This window comes from Thunnus thynnus, chromosome 23, assembly GCF_963924715.1.
Source record: "Thunnus thynnus chromosome 23, fThuThy2.1, whole genome shotgun sequence".
NCBI classification, from domain to species: Eukaryota; Metazoa; Chordata; class Actinopteri; order Scombriformes; family Scombridae; genus Thunnus; species Thunnus thynnus.
This window is the reverse complement of record NC_089539.1, coordinates 15,130,845-15,151,907: the sequence shown is the minus strand read 5'-3', so window position 1 is coordinate 15,151,907 and position 21,063 is coordinate 15,130,845. Positions and strand designations below refer to the sequence as shown.

The 21,063-nt window shown below is 41.3% G+C and overlaps 1 protein-coding gene across 4 annotated transcripts in view; it reads left to right on the top strand.

Annotated features, from left to right (window-relative positions):
- chchd3a (coiled-coil-helix-coiled-coil-helix domain containing 3a) overlaps positions 1-16,774 on the top strand; it is a 71,833-nt gene extending 55,059 nt beyond the window's left edge. For all 4 annotated transcript variants that reach the window (XM_067581519.1, XM_067581520.1, XM_067581522.1 and 1 more), the window contains 2 exons: positions 11,519-11,654; positions 16,061-16,774. In XM_067581519.1, the coding sequence (XP_067437620.1) occupies positions 11,519-11,654; positions 16,061-16,084 (160 nt within the window). In that variant the 3' untranslated portion in view covers positions 16,085-16,774. The remainder of the gene's footprint in view (positions 1-11,518; positions 11,655-16,060) is intronic.
- The last annotated feature ends 4,289 nt before the right edge of the window (positions 16,775-21,063 follow it).

Genomic DNA, 21,063 nt, shown 5'->3' with positions numbered 1-21,063 from the left:
CAGGAGGTGGGGCAAGAATGGGCCCTGGCTATGATCTCCTCTAGGGAGACCGGGCTAATTGTGTTAGCTTGTCATTAGCCAGCGCTAACACTGGGATCATTGTCTCCCTCAGAAATGCTGGAAACTGATTAGCCTAGCCCACCGGGGGTTTAGCGCTAGACTCATGGAAGCTGGAGCTGAGACTTCCCAAATCACATTAAAGGAAAAAAATACACTGGAATAACATTAGTGCAAAATGACAGTGCTAACTGCAAGCGAATGTTGGTCTAAGGTGGTCATGTGACACAGGCCTTTTGCACAAAGAGCCGTGATTGGCTGATTGGATTAAAGGAGGTGCATTAGCAGGGTTGTGACTGGATTACAATGGTGGCAAGGTAGAGGAGGGCAAGAGTATCTGCGTGTGCGTGTGAGTGTGTGTGTGTGTGTGTATGTGTGTGTGTGTGTGTGTGTTTGTGCTAATGAAATAGCGGGAAGGTCTGGTGTTACAAGACAGGGGCAGGGATGCATTGAGGGGATCAGAAATGAGGGTTAATTGGATTTAACAGGGCGTGTTTGGCCCCAGCTTGTTTATGTGTGTGAGTTCAAGCATCATGGCGTATGTTTGTATGCGCTCATATGTTGAACATCTTTTGTGAACATAATGTGTGCGCCATTCCCTCAAAGCTCTCTCCCTCTCTCTCACTTATGACAGAGACCCCACAGAGATAAGATGCTATCTGTGTCCTCTGTTGAATAATAAGAGGAAATATTTTTTTGTCTTACAGAGGCTTTTGATTTCCTCGAAGTTGAAAATGTCCCCCAGAGATTTAAAAAAAGGAAAAGGAAAAAAAAAAAAGCAAAGCCGGGGCTTTATCCATACTTGATAGAATTAGCATTTGATATGTTAATGTGAGGATGTTATAAAGTGTGGAAGATGACATCTTTCTTATAAGAATGTCTTCATTTCCCCTCTCTAGCTCATGTCAGTGACACTGTAAAGGGAGTGATGGTACTCCAGGGATTGATTAGTGTTAGGGTTGATATTAGGTTTATTTTAGTGGAGGAGAAAATGTGTGGGACCAGGAGAGGCTTTCCTATCAAGGGTTATAACATCTGTATATGTTGAGCAGTATGAGTTTTCCATCTGCATATGATGTCAGATCAGTTATCTGCTGCGTCCTGTGGGATGGAACTGTTATTACTTTGTGAAATTTGGATCAGGAACAGAGGAAAAAATCAGGGATTTGCAAGGAATTTATGTGTCACAGCTACATGCTGCACCTGTTCTTGCAGGTTCTTTAGAGGTGAGGCTTTGTAATAGTCAACATAGGAATTAATTACTCTGTTTTCAGAAAGGATCAGCAGTAAAAATGATTCATCAGGACAGTCTTGGAAAAAAATCTAAAACGATGCAATTGAATGAAATAAAGCAGGTGCCTGGAAAATTGAAAGATGAAAATTTTACTCCCGTGTCGCCCTCTAGTATGTGTTTCTCTCATGTTAGTAAGTAATATATACAGACAACTTAAGCATGTAATTTACAAACGTGATAGGTTCCAGCAGGTAGCCATTGTGCATCCCACTGTATGCAATATGTTCCTTTCATCTCTGCAGTACGGTGCGTCCATTTTCCTTGGCCATGTTAAAAAATAAAGTGTGAGAGGTAGATACTCACGGGAGGGAAGGGTGCGTGGGCGATATGAGGTTGTGTGTGTGTGTGTGTGTGTGTGTGTGTAGTTGTTTGTTTAGGTGTGCGGTGCAGCTGTTCCCTGCCGTTCTCCTGCAGTATTCCCGCCAGAGTTTTCTGAGAATGATGGAGTTCTCCCAACTGGAATGCAACTGCATCACTGTGACCTCATTACATCCACACACATACAGTCAAACTCACACACACACACACACACACATATATATATATATATACATATATATATATGGAAAGACGCACACAAGGCTACATTCCCTCACACTTTCTAATAGTTATCATTTTCCACATAAGGCTGGGGCAATACTAATACTGAAAAAAGCAGACACATGGGCAACATTGCCTGAACAGAGCATGAACAAATGATGTTGGCTCCTCTAGTGTCTGAAATTGTTGCTCTGAATCATAAACTGTACGGTGTCGTCTTGCTCTTGAAGACCTAGACAAAAGACGTTTGCTGTACAGTTCTTACATACGTGAATATACACAACATGTAAGAGATAATGTAATAACACAGTACGTTAGACACACACACACGCTCACATAGGGCCAAAGCTTTTATTCACTTTCCATGTGACACTGACTGGAGATAAGAGTTTCCACTTGCCTGTGGGAAGGAGGCTATCTGTCTCTGCACCTGATTTATATGCTGCCATGTTCACCACTAGTTGTTTATCCAAGTCTGATGCATTATCACACTGTCCAGTACTGAATGTGTGACCTTTACTGCACTACATGTAGCCTATGTAAGGGTGCATGTGTGTGTGTGTGTGTGAGGATAAATGCATTTAAGCGTGCTCATGTACACACGTGTCTGCACCAGAGTATGTATGTGTGTCTCGACGGGCTGCGGTGACCCAATGGGGCTTTAGTTTGAAACGCAAGCTGACAGGCATGGAGGAAAATGATAGATGTGAGATTATGCGAAAAGGTGGAATGGGGGGGGAATGAAAGAAACGGTGGCGTAGTCCTAAGCTTCCTGTCAGCGCTAACCTTTGGCGAGGCTTTGGGCTTCTTTGTTGAAGCTGGTCACTCCGTGTTTTTCCAGAGTCCCTGCAGAATTGATATGGGACAGGGACATCCCATACTGGTGAACGGGTGTAGGTTTGACAGCGTTGTGTAATACTGAAAGATTGAGACCCTCATTTGTGAACTTGGACTCCACTATGTGTTCTGCCTTGATGGTGACATTTGTCATAAGATCAGAAAAGGCAATAAATTTTCACGCTTCTGTGTTTGTGTGCAGATGTGTGTCTAAGCGGCGCATTTTTCAGTTCCAGCCTATACAGTTGGCCATAGAGAATAAAATCTCATTTTAGTCTGTCACTTCACTGTCACTCCTCTCCTCCCTCAGGCTACACACTCACTTCTTTTGTCTGTTTGTTTTTTTTTTTTTTTTTTGTTAGCTCTTTTGAATAAATCTTTTTTTTTTAATTCAATCCAGTTGACAAAAACAGCAGCCTCACGCAGTCCTCGCCTTGTCTCTCCAAACACACACTCGCACAAAGGTGGAATGAGTAGGCGTGGAGCGAAACTTGTTGAATGTAAATGGCTCGTTGTTTTTCTTCATAACGCCGGTGTGCTGTAGTGCCTCGTTCAAGAGACCACACCTGACAGCCTGTCTTTTTTCTCCATACCGTGTGGGAGAAAGAAGAGCCCACTCATCCCTCCTTTAGCCCCCAGTAACTAGAAACACCCAGCAATAAAAAACTTTAACTACCCCTCTATCTGCTTTTTTTATTTCTGCACGTTAATATATTGCACAATATTACAAGAAAACTACTCAGTAATTAAGTTCTTGCTAAAAGCTTTGCAGTGTATCGTTTTTTTAAACAGCATGTGTCACTATCAAATTAATGATGGCTTCATTCTAGTAAACAAGTAAAGACTATGATGAAGTTTACTGCCAGCGGTTTTTGTCACTTCAGTTTATGACCATTTCCCTTAATTTTCCACAAACCATTTCTTCATGTCATAAAGGTTGTGGACACAAAATTTGAAAATCCCTTGCAACCTAATGCAATCCACCACAATAGCCCAGCAACAAAGCATTGCAGGACTATTGCGTTGTACATTTGTTTTATCTTTCATGGTACTAGAGAGGATAAATACACTGGAGGAAAACCAGCAGGTCTCCTGCAAAATCCACCCTGCTGCTGCAAAATGTAAATAAAGTGTAGAGACAGGTATGGGCTTTCCATTTTCTTGGCAGTGCTCCTGTTTGTTTAAAGGAATGATACTGATGTCTCAAAATTAATGAAGTAATGATTTATTGATATTTAATTGCACTGAACAGCTGTTTTAATTATTAAGAATGACAGGAATTAATTTAGCAGGCAAGTTATTGCCAAGTACTTCAGTTGAAGTAGTCGAGCAGTTTTTCTCTAAAGTAGTCAGCGAGGTAGGACAGACTGAGCGGTGCTTTGACCCCTCTGTCAGGTGAGGATGAACCACAATACCGTAGCTAGGCAACCTGGGTGCAGGGACAAGATGGTGGTCAGCTGAGGAGACAGAAGTCAATAACTGCTTTAAAAGCTCTTCTTTCGGTCTTAAGAGGTTCGCTGTGCTGGCTGTAAAAAGCACACACAATTCTAAGGACCTGCGTGGGCGCACACATGGACATACAATACACACACACACACACACACCTTTTAGTGGCTGATTTAGTGACTTTGTTGCATTGGAGATGGGCGGGAAACCCACTCACAGCATTTATTGCTTTTCTGTATTGTTTTTCTTTTCATATAGTATGCAGCACAGTGACATTTCAGTTTTTTTCTATTCCTCGCATTTTCTGGATATGCAGAGAATATGTACGACATGTTTACCACTTGCTTCACGTTATTACTGTAATGTCACGGTGTATTTCACAAAAAAGGATCCCTGAACATCTTCGAGGCAGCATGTTTCAATGTATGTTTGTGAAATCTTTTGAGTATTTTCCCTGCTTCAGGACAGTCAGCTTAGATTGTATATGAAGAGGGGTCAAATAGGACACATGCTGGCTTTCTTTTTCCTCTCACCCGCTCATCCTTCTTTGTCTCCCTCACTGCTCACTTAGTAACCGAGTTTTCTGTCTTAATTTAAATCTCTCCGGCTCTCTCCCTCTTTGTTATTGTCTGCTTTTGCCTCTCTCCCTCACTCATGCATTCTCTCACTCCATCCTTCAGCAGTCTTTTATCCCTCACGCTTTCCTTGATTCCGTCTCCCCTCTCTCTCTCTCTCATTCAATCTCTTATCCATGCTGATGGATTTCACTGCGGGGGGTCACTCAGGTCTGCTTTTTAAAAGCAGCGTGAGCGAAATGTGTGTCATTTTTCTCCTTAACTGGATCATTTGTATTTATTTACCCCCCTCAGTACTGACACCTGCCTTAACTAGAGAGAACATGAGGGCTATTTAAGGGGGAACCGGCACCCACCCCTTAACCCTATTAACCCCTAAGTGGACCCAAATGATGATAAATAGACAATGTGGCGATTGGGAACTCAATCTGGTGGCAGGGTAGGGTAATCCATACTGTCGATTTAGCTACAGTATGTGTTGCTCGTGTGTGATGTGGGTCTGTGTGTGTGTGTGTTTTTATGCGTGTGCGTGGGTGAGATAAATACTCGCAACATGTGTGAAAATGGACCAAATCGGACCATAAAATGGCTTCTTCCTGTTCTTGTTCAAGTGCTTTTTAATCATAATAGAATGATAACTCCATTAGTGAAGTCATGTGATAGCAAACCAAATGACGTCTTCTACAATAGGGTCACTTGGCAAAAACAGGAAAAAAAAAAAAAAAATTAAAAATCTAGAAAAATCCTATAAAAAGAGATGAGCAGCAATGCCTGCAAATAAGCAACTTGTGTGCAAATAGAAAAGGCAAAAGGCAATCTCATATTGTTATGGCTTCACTCTTTTGGAACAGAATGAAAAGTGTCTGTGACAGCAAATATCTATAAAATGTCAAGTACTTAATCTTTGATCAGAGAGTTACTGATTTAAATCAAAATTTTACCAATGCTAGACTGTATTTTATTCTCCTGCTTGTTCTTAGACAACTTTAACCATTTAAGACCTTTAGCTTCTTTGGGTTTTGTGGAATAAAATAAGTAATAGACTGATGTCTTTTCATACAGATTTTTTAAAATTTCTCTACTTCTACCAGTTTTTTTTTTTTTGTTTCTTTGTTTTTTTTGCCTGGTTGCAGTCATTACATGTTATTCCACCCAGTCCTGCTGCACCCTTGTTCACTGGTGTGACAGATCTAATAAGTTAGAGACAGGAAGCAGTGTTCTTACTGCAGTTGGAGTGAAAACTTTTACAATGATAGCCAGATTCCCCTGAGGCCAGTTTTTGCGATCAATAACACTTTTTTTTTTTGCAGGGGACAGTTTAATGCCAACCAGTATTGGAGTGGACAATGTCCTCTTGGCTCTGGCATCCAGTGTCTCTGTGATTGTTCCTGCTTGTTCCTTTGAGCATCAATATGTGTGTGTGCGTGTCTCTGTTCTGAGTTATAATGCATCTGAAATTATGACAGATGAACGTACATGTTTCCAGATGTGTCTCACACTTTGTTCAACTATTGAAGCATGGTGTATCCTTAACAGAGATCTATGAATGTCATTTTTGTGCACAGCTCTACATTGTTACAGCAGATGGTAGTCATGGTCAATATATGTTGGTATGAAAAATGGACTGATACTGTTCCTCGCTCAGTCTATTGGCATAGCCCATGCATATTGTATGAAAAATCCCAACATCGATCTCAATACATCCTCGGCTTGCAGTCAATATGTTCTTTGAAGAATGTAGCCGTAGCCATAAACCCATCGGAATATTCTCCCTCCATGGAAATGTGCTGACTTGTGCAGTGGGAGTGCTTGAAAGAAGGGATTGTATTAAATGATATAGAGACACCTTGAGGTGGGAGACAGACAGTGAGAAGGAGTGAGCAGGTAATCTGTTCTGCTTTATTACATGTTAAATGGGACACATTCACCCTCTCATATCATTTCTGCCCCTCCTCTCAACCTCGTTTTCTGTTCTCTCCTAAAGGAAAACTTCATAAAGGGAGTGAGTTGCTTTTTTTTTGTGAAGGGGCTTCCTCTCCTACACCACTCTTCTCTATGTCTCCTACTTCATTTCATATGCATATATTTCATATATACAATTCTTCTCTTTTTTCCCCACACTTTCTTTTCTGTCCTCTGTCTCATACACATAAGACTTTTTTGTTTCTCAGATAAAGCATCTCTTCTTAATCCTCTTTCTTTCCCTCTCACCTCTGTCCTTTTCCTATTCTCTCTTTCTGTCCCTCCTTTTTTCCTCTCGCCGCTTTGTGATTTATGACGCAGAGCTGTGAAACTGTAATGTAGATATCTAAACCCACCCTCACTCCTCCCTTTCATTCCTCCCTCTATCAGTGGATCAAGGCAATAGGGACTTGGTTGGTGTGTATGTGTGTGTGTGTGTGTATATATATATATATATGTGTGATGGGGGTTGGGGTGAATGAGACCTTTACTGCTACTGATGGCATGAGGCAAGACCCCTATATGACTGTTTAGATTTACTGTCTCTGGGGTACAGGGGTGCAGCACACACACACACACACAAATAATAACCAACTGTATCTGGCTAGATGTCTCTATTTATTTCAGTGTCTCCCACCACATGGAGTTTTATTAAATATCCCATGAACATCTGGGGTAGGAGGAAGGGAATAAAAGGAAGAGGGAAAAAAGAGAAGATATAGATGGTGAAAAAAGGGTAGCGCTAAAAGAGAGGGGGGGTTGTGGGACATTTATTGGCAGTGGCTGTTCTATAACCTGTAGAATAGTCTTTTGATTTGTTTGTGTAGACATTTACAGTACCAGCCAAAAGTTTGGACACACCTTCCCATTCAAATGAATGGAAAGGTGTGTCCAAACTTAAGACTGGTCCAGTTTACTGTGTAATTTTTGTCCGTCCATGAGTGTGTCAAGTATGTGTGATTAACTGACGAGCGAGTGTGTGTGTTTATCTATGTTCAGTAATATGTGTGACGGCTGTATGAAGGACAGATATGGAGCAACAGTGTCTCTCCAAAGTTTACAGTGGAGTCAGCACCTCTAGATTCAGTCATGAAGTGAATCTAAAGGGTCAGAAAATCTTTTAAAAAACTAGATTATGACACAAAAATTCAGTTTTTTTCTTCATAATTTTCTCTAATTGTTGATTTTGTTTTGTGAAATTCTGTATAGTTTTACATCCACAGGCCTCTAAAATTACTCAAACGAGACACTAAGAATAGAAAATCTTCATGCTTGTAATTTGAGCTGCTCGTAACTCATGGATTTGCACCCTATAATGAGGGGTCATTAGCAGACACTGATTCATAAAAAGGGGTCAAAAGCAAAAAAGTTAAATCACAACCTGTCATCTTCTACTGATAATGGACCCAAATACATCATGACTTTCAGTGAGGGAACTTTTGACATTAGAAAAATGTCAAATTTTTATCATTTCCTGTAAACCTTTCACCAACAGTAAAATGCTTTGGGAATGTTATACAGCGTCCCTGTTTATGAATGCCTTACTACTCAGGTTACATGGGAACCGGATGATTCATAGTTGTTTTCAACTATATCTATAATTATATTCAGTGATTCCCATAGCAGAGGAATCTACTGTGTATCCATTTGGCAGCATTTTACCCTTTACACATAAATCTATCTTGCTAAGGTATGAATATAACATGAACAAGCTAACGTTTGTCTTGTTTGGTATGGTGTTTGTAAAATGCTTTGATATACAGTAGCTGTGTAGCAAGGCATTGTTGGTTCAAATTGTAATTAAATACAAACAATAAGATCCCCCTCCAGCTTGCCTAAAACTGGGTAAATTTACTCGAGCTTATTTCCATAACAGTTTATATTATTAAGCCAAGAAATGTGGGTAGATGTCATACATAAAAGGTAAAAAAAAAAAAAGGTGTATGGTTTCTAGAGCATTCACGATCTGACATGTCTATCGTTCTTGCGTTTGCTCACCCTGCCGCATAGCGCTACAGCAGTCATATTATTGTAAATGATATGAGGGCACCTAATGTAAAACCGAGGAGGAGGGAGGGAGGGTTGTAGTCGTCCGGTAAAAGCTCTGTGGGGTTGGCGGTGGGAACTTAATGTTAATCTTAATGATAGATGATATAGGATGCAGCGTGCCGCTACAGAGTGTGTGTGACAGTGTTATTGTCTCCATGATTAACTCAACCACTGTCTCAGCCCCTTCCCCACAGAGAGAACCAGAGAGCAAGCTAAAATAGAAGTACCACTGTCTACTAGTTCCTCATCAAGAAAGGCTCTTCATTTCTATCCAACACCCCCCCCCCTCCCACCTCTTCCTCACTCCCTTCCTCTGTCCTCCTTTTCTCTCTCACTCAGAGGCCATTACTGGTGATAAACACTGTGGTTTGTATCAGCAGGATGCACCTGGCATTAACGCAAACGCTTAAGAAAGTAATTAGTGGGTGTATGTGGCTCCTCTCGTCCCTGTAGATGCCCATAGGCGGTGTAATAAATGAGCGTCAGGATCCATAGGAATAGAATGGCAGCGATTTCTGCTAGCGCTGCTGTCATCGTTCAATACCCTGACGCAGAGCAATGGCCTTGTCATGCCTCCTAGCAAATGACTGAATTTCTCCCCAATGGATCCACGAGCCCTAATTCTCCACACCAAAACAGCATAATGTTCCAGTCCGTGCTCAAAGTTGTGAATGTCATGATTCATACGGAAAAGCCAGACGTACCCTGGCAGCAATCCACCAATTTTTGCGTGTTTATATGTTTGAAATTTAAATGATGAAACTTCTGCTTATGGAGGGGAAAGAATAGGACTATCCAGATTACTCTATCTGTTTGTGGCCTCTTCAGGAAAGGAAGGTGTTTTGGAAGTGTCAAATATGTTATGCAACAGCATCTATTTGTCCAAACTGACTAAAAATCCATTTTTATTTGTTGAAATATTGCTCACCAGCTTAAGCTTTAGCCTCTAAAAGCCTCTTGCCCTGTTTGGCTACTGTGCATTGCACTGGATAGTCAATATTTAAGTGTGGTGATTATTCACAGTGGTGTTGAAGTGCTGCTTATACTGTCACAAATTGCCACTGACCTGCACTGTGGAGGACTATAGATTTTTCCAGCATCCCTAACAAATATGACCATGCGGTGTAGCACATATGTAAACATCTTCACTGCACCAGCTTCCTGCTGCATTGCACCCTGGGTAATGACCCGTGCCACCAATCCCATGCTTTGTATCCAACAGGGGGGTAATTTCTCACTCCAGGGGGCAAATCAAACATCTGATTCTGACTCCAGGGGCTCAGCTTCACCACCAATATTCCTTTGAGATCTCCAGAGTTGCTGACAGGCAAAACCTCTTTTTTTTTTTTTTTCCTTTCACACGAATGCAAGGCGTGTTTAGTGAGGCAGATGGAGTGTCCTGAGCACTGGTGTGAACAAAACGATGACACCTCCATTAGCATAATAGCCCTAGCATGTGCATATGTCGTCGTTATGGATTTTTATGGAGTGTGTGAAGATACAGACAAAAGCAGTTAACATTGAGCCAGGCATCAGCTCTGGTGGTACATCCCTCTGCTTAGATTGGCTAAAAGAGCCAACTCTTGCACGCTGTACATGTAATGAAAGAGTTCCATTTAAAAGCACTGAAGTTTAGCGTAACATCTACCAGTAGCAGCACTAGCATCTGGATCATAACAGCTAAGACAGCTGCCTTAAAGCTGAAGCAGACCTCAAGGACAGACTTGAGTGCTAAGCTAGTGATGTGTAGCCCATAACCAGGCATATAGCATTCCCACTACACAACAGCATCTTCTCTCTGGATGCTTAAAAGACTGAAATTACCATTTAGTTCACTCCAAGGTGACAGCTACTCAGAATGTAAATGGTTGACACTGTCAGGCATTTACATGGAGCCATTCGTAATCAATGGATGGATTCACTGGTACCCAATAGAGTGATCAATGCTCTATTTCGTGAGGCCGTTTTAAAGGGTTTTTAGCTGTAAGACACAAGAACTGGGACTAATTTACCAGGAAGGTATACTTATCATGCCTGTAATTTTAACCTCATCATCATTATCATCATCACATTGTAGCAAGGAAGGCTTATTGCTCGTCTAGATTAAACTGACACTATTTTCTTGTTTTGCTCTGCATTACACATTTATGTGCAGGGTTTGCTTACCTCCCATACAGTCTCATGGCACTGATGGTGCCTCCCTTTTCAGGGGCTGAAGCCATTTCTAGAAGCTTTATTTGACACCTCGTATTGTCCATTTTTAGAAAACCCTCTGGCCTCTGTCGATATGTTGTAATGCCCACTTCAGCATGATCATCACAGCAGGCTGTGGAGGCTGGATTGACTTTTGACCTTCCCTCAGCAGATACAGTAATGCTGATTCTTCCTTCAGGTGTTGTGGACTGGAATGACAGTAGTAACAGAGAGAGGAGGGGGTGTACACACTGTAAACTACAGCATAGCTCAGGGGGCTGCATGGGCTCTCTTGAGATAACAGTGTCCATCGATAGGATAATTTCCAAACCAACCATTTATTCCTCTTCCTCTTTTTCTGTATATACATTGTCATTGTCAATTTTTTTTCCACCTTTGATTCCTTTGCCACTCTTTCCCCTTTTTTACACTTAACATCCCTTTCCCTTAACTCTCTTTCTTCCCTCACACTTTTTTTTTTCTCCTGCCCCAAACTCCCCTCCTCTTTTACACCATATTTTTCCCCATTTTCACACTACTTCTCTCCCCTTCTCTCCCCCCGCAGGCGGTATGAGATGTATCCTGTGTGTGCAGACCTGCAGGGCCAGATCCTGGCATGTTACAAGGAGAACGTTGGAAAAACCCTTCACTGCTCCAACATAGCTGCTCTTTACCTCCAGTGTGTCAACAACGCCAAACAGGTGCGTATTTTTGTCTTTTATAACTTGTCATATATTGCATATATTACACCTCATTCATAAAGTGTAGATTTCTTTTATTTTGATGCTAGCATATTTTTCAACTTTCATATTATGTTGTATGTTTACTTCATGCTTGTTAAGTGAAATGAATGAGAATTTCATACTGTGCCACTGTGCTCTTTGCATGTGAGCTTATGCTTAAAAACACTCCAAAATAACACACTTTTTCCCTCCGAAAAGAATGACAAGTATGCACATGCACCCTCATGGACAGATGATATGTAAGTTGTAGCATTTACTCTTCCTGTAGGATAGTTTTCAGCTGAATCGATGTGTGTGTTACAAAGTAGCCCCATGTGTGTGTTTGCTACAGCATACGTCATTAGTCTCATAGGTGTGTACGGTAGCTCCAATAGAACCTCTCTAAATGTCTAAATGGATTAACACACACACACACACACATCCACATACACACTTGCATCCATTTATATGCACCAGCTTCTTGCTTTTAGACAGGAGAATATAATTTCCACCCGGCTACTGGCGCCTGAATAAAGCTCACTCTAAATAGCCAGTTTAAACCTTACGGCCTATTTCCATAATACCTGCTGACACAGGCGTTCCCCCGACTGTCTCTGTGTGTGTTTTAATGTAATAAGACCAAGGGAGTAGCCGCTGCTAGTTGGATACCATTGTCCTCTCCACCGCTCTCTCCTTTCATTGCCAAGTGCAAATGTTTTTCCGCCCCCTGTCTCCCACGGTCACACACTGTACAGTAATAGTAATGTCACTCAGGTTGATATTAACTTGATTCCCCCTCTCTCACTTGGCAATATATAACATCCATCGGCCCCAGAAAGGCTCTATTTACATTCATAGAGCTTTTTTTATTAGATTTCTTTTTACAATTGCATTGTTTTTCCGGAAATTAGGAGAAGTGAGTTTTGTATCTCTAGCTCACTCTCGTAGGTATTAGATTTAAAAGTCAGATGCAGGCAGATTTTTAAGCTATACATCATGTAAATTACACTATGTTTTATTCATCGTGTGGATGTGTGTGTGTATGTGTGTGTGTGCGTGTACATTTTAAAGAGAGCTACCTGTAGCCTCGTCAAGATTCAGCAAGGGTACGTTCACAGTCCGGATGCTGTTATGATCTTGTAAATTGTTTGGAAGCAAGCCTGAGACGATATGGTAATCCGCTTGTGTTTATCACCCTGCGGCAATCACAGCACACTCCTGTTCGTCTGCGCTTATCTATCTAAGACTTGCTTTTAAAGTCATTAGGTGCAAAAGAAACAGTTGGGTGATAAGGCTTTAAAGGAATAATATGCAGAATTACACATCCGACAAAATAGAGGAAAGGAATGAAGTAGAATTGATATGAGCTGATGCAGCCTCGTGATTAGGATGTTTACACAGCTTTATCAGAGCCAAGCAGGAAGCCGCGCAGAGAACAAATGTCAAAGGACATGACTTTGACCTCCAGAGGTCAGATGATCCAAACCGTGCCCTCTAACAGCCTCCTCTCATCTCCTTGCCCTCTCTGTCAAAGACACTTGATAGCATAAGCTCAGACAATTTTCAAACAGCAAAATCTTTTTTCCCCTTCCCCGTCCTTCCCCTTCAAATCTTACATTCCGCTAAAAACTGCGGCACCGTGGGTATAGATAGGATTGTCCAAGATGCCATCTTACTGAGGATAAAAAAAAAAAAAACAACAAATCCCCCAAATCTCAGTTTTACAATATTGACCCCTCAACTGGAGTCAGCCGAGACAGAGGCGTTGTCAGAGGCCCAGCCTTTGTCACTGATAATTAGCGTTCTTATCGCCACAGTCAGTGATAACATTTAGACCTGCTTTCACTCTCTTTTGTGCCCTCTTTCCCCCACGCCACCATCCCCACTTCACTCGCTCCATCCACCATCCCTTCATCCCTAGTCACATTTCTAATGCATTCAGCACTTAACAGGTCCAGATAGCGAACTGTGAGGAAGAGGCAGTCGAAGGACAGATAAAGTCCCTCTTTTTCTCCCCCCCCTCCCCCTCCCTCAATGAATAAGAGTTTATCATGGAGGCTGATCTCTCCATCCGCTGCTCGCCTCCTCATTCCATATTCTCGCCGCATGACCGCCTCTTGCTCCCTATCTTTTCCTTCTCCACTTCATTTTTTAGACTGACCCTTCCATCTCCATTTTACTCTCAAAGGGCCAAGCTTAGATCCCTGTTTGTGGTTTCAGTGAGTGTTGCGATCACAAGTGTCAAAATGAAAAAGGAGCCGGCTCCAAAAAAAAAAAAACCTGCTTCAACATCATCTTTAATATAGACAACATCTCAATCATTTTAATGATCTTTATTTGTCATTTCAACACTCAATAGATGTCAATAAATCTTGACTCGGTATATACTGTTGCTTTTGATTAAATAGATGTTTATATTCAAGGATAATTCAATCTTATTAAGATTCAGGTGTTATTTTCGTAGCTTGGGTCACCAAGTTTGTCGGTAATTAATAATTAATTCATTCCTTGCACTGCACTTTAACATTTATTCTTGTATTTTATCTTGTCTTGTATCTTGTATCCCCAAGATAGCCAAACTAGTTTTATAGGAGAAAATGAAGGTGTAAAATAAGTACATTAACTGTTTTGGACGTAAAAATATCCATCACTGTTCGCAAACTGCTGTCACTCTCTCTCTCACTTTTGGTTTTTACCTCCAAATAAAGTTGTTTATCTAGCTGAACTGCTGGCCTGTTTCCAACCTGTCTGATTGTCTCATGGTTTTCAGGGGTGCACCAATCTTAACTTTTTCTCTCCTGATTCTGATACCTTCACTCAGAGTATCCGCTGAGACAGAGTACTGATCCGATACCTGTGCTCTCTTTTTTATCTAATTTAAAGTCTGTATACCCTACCTCACTGTGTGGAGCCCATTGGAATCATTTCTGTGTAAGGTAACATAAGGCCAGAGATTTTAAAAAACTGAGCTGTCTGCCTGCCATGACTGAATTAATATATCTGATAGCATAAATGCCAAATTTTTGACAAGATGTGTATCAGTCATGTTATTGCAGATTTTGAAGCTGCGTAATGAGTCCAGTATCTGCACATATACTGATCCATATTCATCAGTATTGTATTTAATGTGTTCAGTGCATCCTTAATGCTTTTGCCCTGTCAGAATTTGTTGTTGCGATGTTGCTACGTTTCCAGATATCAGCAATCACTTTGGTATTATAGGTACAATGTCACCAAAACCAATTGACGAATCCAGGTTGCAGGTGGAAGTAGCCAAGTCGCCACTACAACAGTACAGTGGCACCTCACTTGTAAACCTGCACTGAAATTTATGTAAAAAATTTATGTTTGGATGTTTATGCCAAGAAATATGTCCAAGAGAGCCCGGAAAAGCAGTTATATGTCGAAAATATAGTCGTCATCATATGCCATGAAAATACAGGTTATAATCTACTAAATTTAACTTTCCAGAGAAATTTAGTCTAACAGCTCTTTAGCTACTCCACACTTTTAACATCCAGACTGTGGAAGTTGGACAAGAAAGGTGGGTTAAAGTTATTTTTTTCAGACTAGTGTTCAGAGACTGAATAATTTCCACAGTCACACAAACTACCTTCATCTGTCGGAGGGGGCAACTGCCGACTGTGATTAACCCAAACATCTCTGCTTTCACTGTCAGTATAAATGTGTTCAGTTCCACTCTGCCACCGCAGTAATGGCGCCGGATTCGTCTATAGAAATGATGGCCAGGACTACAAAAACAAGACCCACGTTGTAATAAACTAGAATTATCCTTAAAGTGATTTCTTCAAAATCTCCTCTTTGTCCTTACCTTGTTTTACAGTGTAGTAGGCCGGCTATTGCAGCTGGTTTTGTCCATAATTGTTTTACAGGCTGAACAATAAAATAAACTCAGTTTCTTTTGGAGAAATGAAATGTTAGTGACATGGACTTATCTAATCCACAACACCATTATTAAGTTGGTCCGTAAGGAAGATATTTTTCTTTCTTCCTTTCTGTCTGTCCCTTCCTTACAGTATATCCCTAGTTTCTTCTTTTCTCTTTCATCCCTCTGCTCTCAGCCAGTTTTCATCCAGTGGCATCAGCTGCAATAGGCTGGTTCAAATGGTTATTGACAGAGAGTGCTGGGGATTTGTGGCTGTCTTTATCGCTAACATGGAATCCGCTGCCCTCGGGTCCTTTCTCTACTTCTCGAACTCACTCCATCCTCTTCCCTTTTATTGCACTCTCAGACCTTCCTCTATCTGTCTCGTCTGTCCTGTGTGACATAATATCCATCTATTTGTCTATTTTCTTTCTTTTTTTTTTTATTATTTGCCTCTCCATCTCTCTAATGCACTTCCCTCTCTGTTTTTTGTCTCCAGAACAAGTTGAGGACCGGGGGTTAAGGAAGAGAGAGAAAGAAAAGAGGGAGCAATGAAGAATTTATTGTGTGGGATTACTGATTATTGACCGACTGACAGACCAAACCGGAGAAAAAGGAAGAGAGGAATGAGTCAGCACTAAGACACACACCCTCAAAACCCTGTGTAGTGGAGAACCAAACCAAACCTGACTGGAAGCACCCGAGCACAGCACCCTGAGAGAGAAACAGACACCTCTTCCCTTCGATTCTTATCTCCTTCCCTACCTCTCTTACCCCTCGTCTATCTCTCCTGTGAGTATAGCAGGGAGGCAGTGACACTGTCCGCCATTTTGGAGACACAGCGAGGACCAACAGGTCAACCCTGGCCCGCTACAAGGGCAACAAAGATGAACTGGAACCACCACCACAAGGAAGCTAGCCACCTCTATCACATGCCACACCTGGACTCCTCCCATCCCCATTTACTCCAGCACCCTTAGGGAAATAAATGTCTATTTTTACTAGTCAAAGTCAGTCTTATTTTAGTGTCCATAATCCATTGCTTTCTATGCACTATCCTCTTCAGATACACATGTTCACATCAGATTCTGTGTTATGTTATGTGTGTTCTGTTATGTTAATAATGTAACTATCTGCATGTTGAGTATTCATCCAGACCAACACTTCTGACAATGTCTGATCACAGGAAATAAAAGATGAAACGATGCAGGAACTGTTGTTGAACTTTTCTCCATAAATATTCAGCAGGCTGTGTCTCTCGAGTGCAAGCGTGTGTATTTTATGTTAATTACAGTGAGCGTGGTGCATCTTTGATGGATACGCGGCCCTCGTGTTGTCACGACGACATTTTGCCAAATGGAGTGAATGAGCCCAGGAGAGGGGAGAACGAAACGCGGGAGAAATATTTGTCCCAGATGTTCTGGTTCATAATCTATCTTTCTCTCTGTTTCGTTATCTGTCTCTCTTTATAAAGCTCTGCTACGTGAATCCTCCGTTCCCTCCGCTCAATGAAAGTGTAAGGACTCTCTGTCCCTACCTCTTCCTTATCCCCTCATTGTCTCTCTTTTCCTTTTACTGATCTACTTCTTTCTCCTCCTTCCTCTTTCTTTCTTTCTTTCTGGAGTGTGTTTCTTCTCTGCTCAGTCTCCCAGGCTAATGTTGCCTTGGAGGAGACAGCTTCTCCACGCTGTCTGCACTCCGCCAGACTCTCTGGCTTGGGTTTAACTGGATAGACAGACACTTTTATGTGTGTTTGGTTTGACAGTGTGTGGGTGGGGTAGTACTGCAGACATCCACGCACTTTTTTATAAAGGCAGCAACAGCGTGTGTGTGTGTGTGTGTGTGAATGTGTGTGTACGTCCCCACATCTGAGTCAGAGGGACAGAGTCTGGGTTTGATGTGGAGGCAGGTGATTACAGAGGGGATGTTATCTTAATTCCGAATCAGAAGAAGAAACCGCGTGTGTGTGTGTGATGGACAGAGTGAGCGAGAGAGGCAGGGTGTGTGCGTGCAAGCATGTGATTCATTGTGACTAATCCCCCCCTCGCTGTCTGTCAGTCAGCTGTCCTTTTGCTTTTTGACTTTTGAGTCTCAAAGGGGTTAGGGGTTGACTTCTATTATACCGAGGTTGTGGGTGTGTGTGTTGGAGGGGTTTTCTAAAGGTTGGGGATAATGGGTATTGGTGTTCATGGCAGGTGTTTCTCCACGGAGCAGACTAAGCCCAATTTTTTCTTTTTTTTTCTTTTTTTCTGCCCACTTGTTTTTCTCCTGCTGCCTCTGACACAAGCTGCTTGACTCCACTATCTGACCCAGTACCTCCGAGCCAAGATAAGTGATTTAACGGTGTATTCTGTCTGTAATGAGATTATATTCCCTCTAATATAATTAAAGGATGATTAGAGAATCATAAGATCTAAACATGGGGCTTACCTTTTCCTTATGAAAGGCATCCACCACGACCTTAACCTTTTCAGTTTGCAAAGCTGCTCTGACAAATACTCCATACTTAATGATAGCTTGTCTATATAGAGTTGCTGGAGAATAAAGCAGCATTTTTACAGCTTCATACCTCTTTAGCTTGATTTATTTCCTGTGAAACACTAAATCAGGGCAGGACAATGCAAGTTTGGCATAATTCAAAATGTATGTGGTGCTACATTAGCTGGAATTTCTATAAACGCCTCCTGGTATACACAGTGAAGCCACTGTTAAAATCGACTATTTATCAGATGGAAGAAGTAATGAGATTTTGATTCGAGGGAAGATATTTGGGCAGATATGGACAGAAAATACTTTTTTTTTTTAAACATTTCAGTGTGACTTGTGAAGCTGAGATGTCCTTGAGCACTGAGCTGCTCCTAAATATTGAAGTGAATCTGCAGAGCTGCAACAGGCAGTGTTCAAATTGCGACAGAGGTCTTGAGGGGTTCCCAAGGCCGTTTGCTGCAGGGTGGAGAATTTGAAAAGAGAAAGGTGGTGAACCAAATTTGAAATACAGTAAGAAGGTTTCTCAGGTGAAGGTGGATCAAAAATTGGCATTCATTTTCTTTCAGGTTCTTTTCACAGAATGGACAGGGGTAGATAAAAACATCGGGTAACAAAATGAACCGATGCAAAACACAAATCTTATTCCAGGATATCTGAGCAGTCATACTGATTTCATTAATGGGACATGCAGCATTTGAGATTATTCTCTTTCCAAAAATAATGAAAAGAAACTAACAGAGAATGATAATACTTTCATGCAGAATATGGAAATATCCACCTAGTTGCGCTCTCTGTAGCAACAACAGTTGCTACAGAAGCACAAAGTTGAACATTGAACATAGTGTAGGTGTGAAAAATGTCTTAAAAGTAGCAATCCAAAAATATCTTTAAACAGATATACTGCAGTTAGATACCCAGGAACTTTAAACCAATGATTTGCCTGTGATGGTTGTTAGGATATCTTTGAATACACTGGAGACTCTTCCTCGTTTTGTATAGCTACAATATTTGTTGTGTCAAACCTTGTATTTCCTGATCATCTGTGCTGAAAACTTTGTGTGTCATAAGTCATTTAGTTTGTTAAATACAGGCATGTGGGTCAGAATGTGATACACTGGGGACAGGTCTGACTTTCATGAGCCACTGATGCAACACACCTGGGAAACGCCTGGAGAGCAGTGGTGAAGATGTTTAGTTATGCCACACTTGGGCAATTTGCCCCACCTTTTTATCCACAAAAAAGGAGAGGGGTCGCTAAAGTCAGTAAAGCCGGCTGGAGCATCTACCATCATCATTAGCCTCATGAGAAGACATCACGTGGATGATACAGGGGTAGGCAAGAAAAACAGAACAAAACTCTAACATCCTCACATCAAACTTGCAACACACAGGGCTATGTTTTCAAATTTCCTGCAGTAACATTTGTCCAGGAATGAAATGAGGGGAAATATTGAATCAGATAGTTGCACAACATCCTAAGAGAAAATCATAAGCGATCAAACTGCTTCCTCTCAATGGGAAGGGGAGTGTGATTGAAATCCTAACATAAAACTCATTAAATTTATCAGCGTCTCAATGGCTATACAAACTATAAAAAGTTTGTAAAATTGTTAACATCTCTGTTAACTATGACTCACTGTCCACCATAGAACTTGCATGATGCCTCAGTGGGGAATAAAAATTACTGATTTAAATAAATGCAGATACACTCTGATAATGAGTCACACAGCAAAGCAGATTCCCAAAATGATGTGTATTTCTGTGTTATTGTGTTGATCTTAAGGAATACTAGCTACTTCTAGGCTGGCTGTAAATCAAAAGCTTCAAATCAGTGACGGGCCTGTTTCTGGATCCCTATACAGTCCACGCACCCTTTTCTTTACTGACCACTCTCACAATTTCAGCACACTCCGGCGTGATTTTAAAATATCTGCACCAAATTGTCAATTAAGACTTCCCCTTCTAGCCGTTTGAAAGCCTCTGGAAATAAAGTATGTCGGTGTTCTGTGATGCTTATAATTATTTCATGCTATTCATTCTGTTCATTATAACTTCCTCATGTTGTACCCTTAATGTACTCCGAGACCTTCTGCACTTCTACTCACACTGTATTTGATTTATGTTAGCTTGTGTCAGTAGTTTTCAATACAAGTCTCTTCAAGTGCTCCTGTACCATCTGTCTATGTGTGAACAGTGAAACTGTCGATATGTCTCTGCACCACTGCCACCAACTACAGGTCCTATATTGGACTGTATAAAGCTACAATGTTATTTTCATGCTTCTATGATATTTCAGCCCTACATCGACTCTGCTCTCTAAAGAAGCTGACTTAGAAAATATACCAGAATGCGCTCAGCTCTCTGCAATACAAAAGACAGCATCCTCCACCATGATGACTAATCACATTTGATTTAATGACCTTCTCTGAAGAAAAAAAATAGCTTTTCCCTTTAAAGTTTTCCCCATGCTCCCTCTCCAGCTCTTATCCGTCTGTGCCTTTCTTTGTGCCTTTTAGTGTCTCTCCACACGGTCTATCCATATTCTCGTGTTTGCATTTACTCCCTTTTTTGTTCTTTTGTCTCTGTCTCACTCTCCCTCTGCTCTTTTTCCTTACTTTTCACACACTTCTTTCTTTCTTTCACTCTCCCTAACTCATCAAGGATACTGAAGAATAGACCGGCAGCCTGAGGGGCGGATCTGTTAGCGGTGATTGGCTCTCCTTGTTTGCCAATGAGGTGTGAAGCGTCTGCCACGCTGCTGTAACTCTTCTCTGAGGGCCACCCTTGCTTTCTTGCACATCCACACACACACACATACACACACAGTTCACATAATAATATGCTTCAAACAGATACAAGCGCTAGACAAACACATTCACACACTCAAATTAAAAACACAACAGAACACAATACCAAAAATGTGGTTATGGTTATGTCTAGGCAAGGACACTCTGTTCCATTTGGATCCCAGTAAGAGCGAACACAAACAGTCACACACACACAAAGAAATGTTCT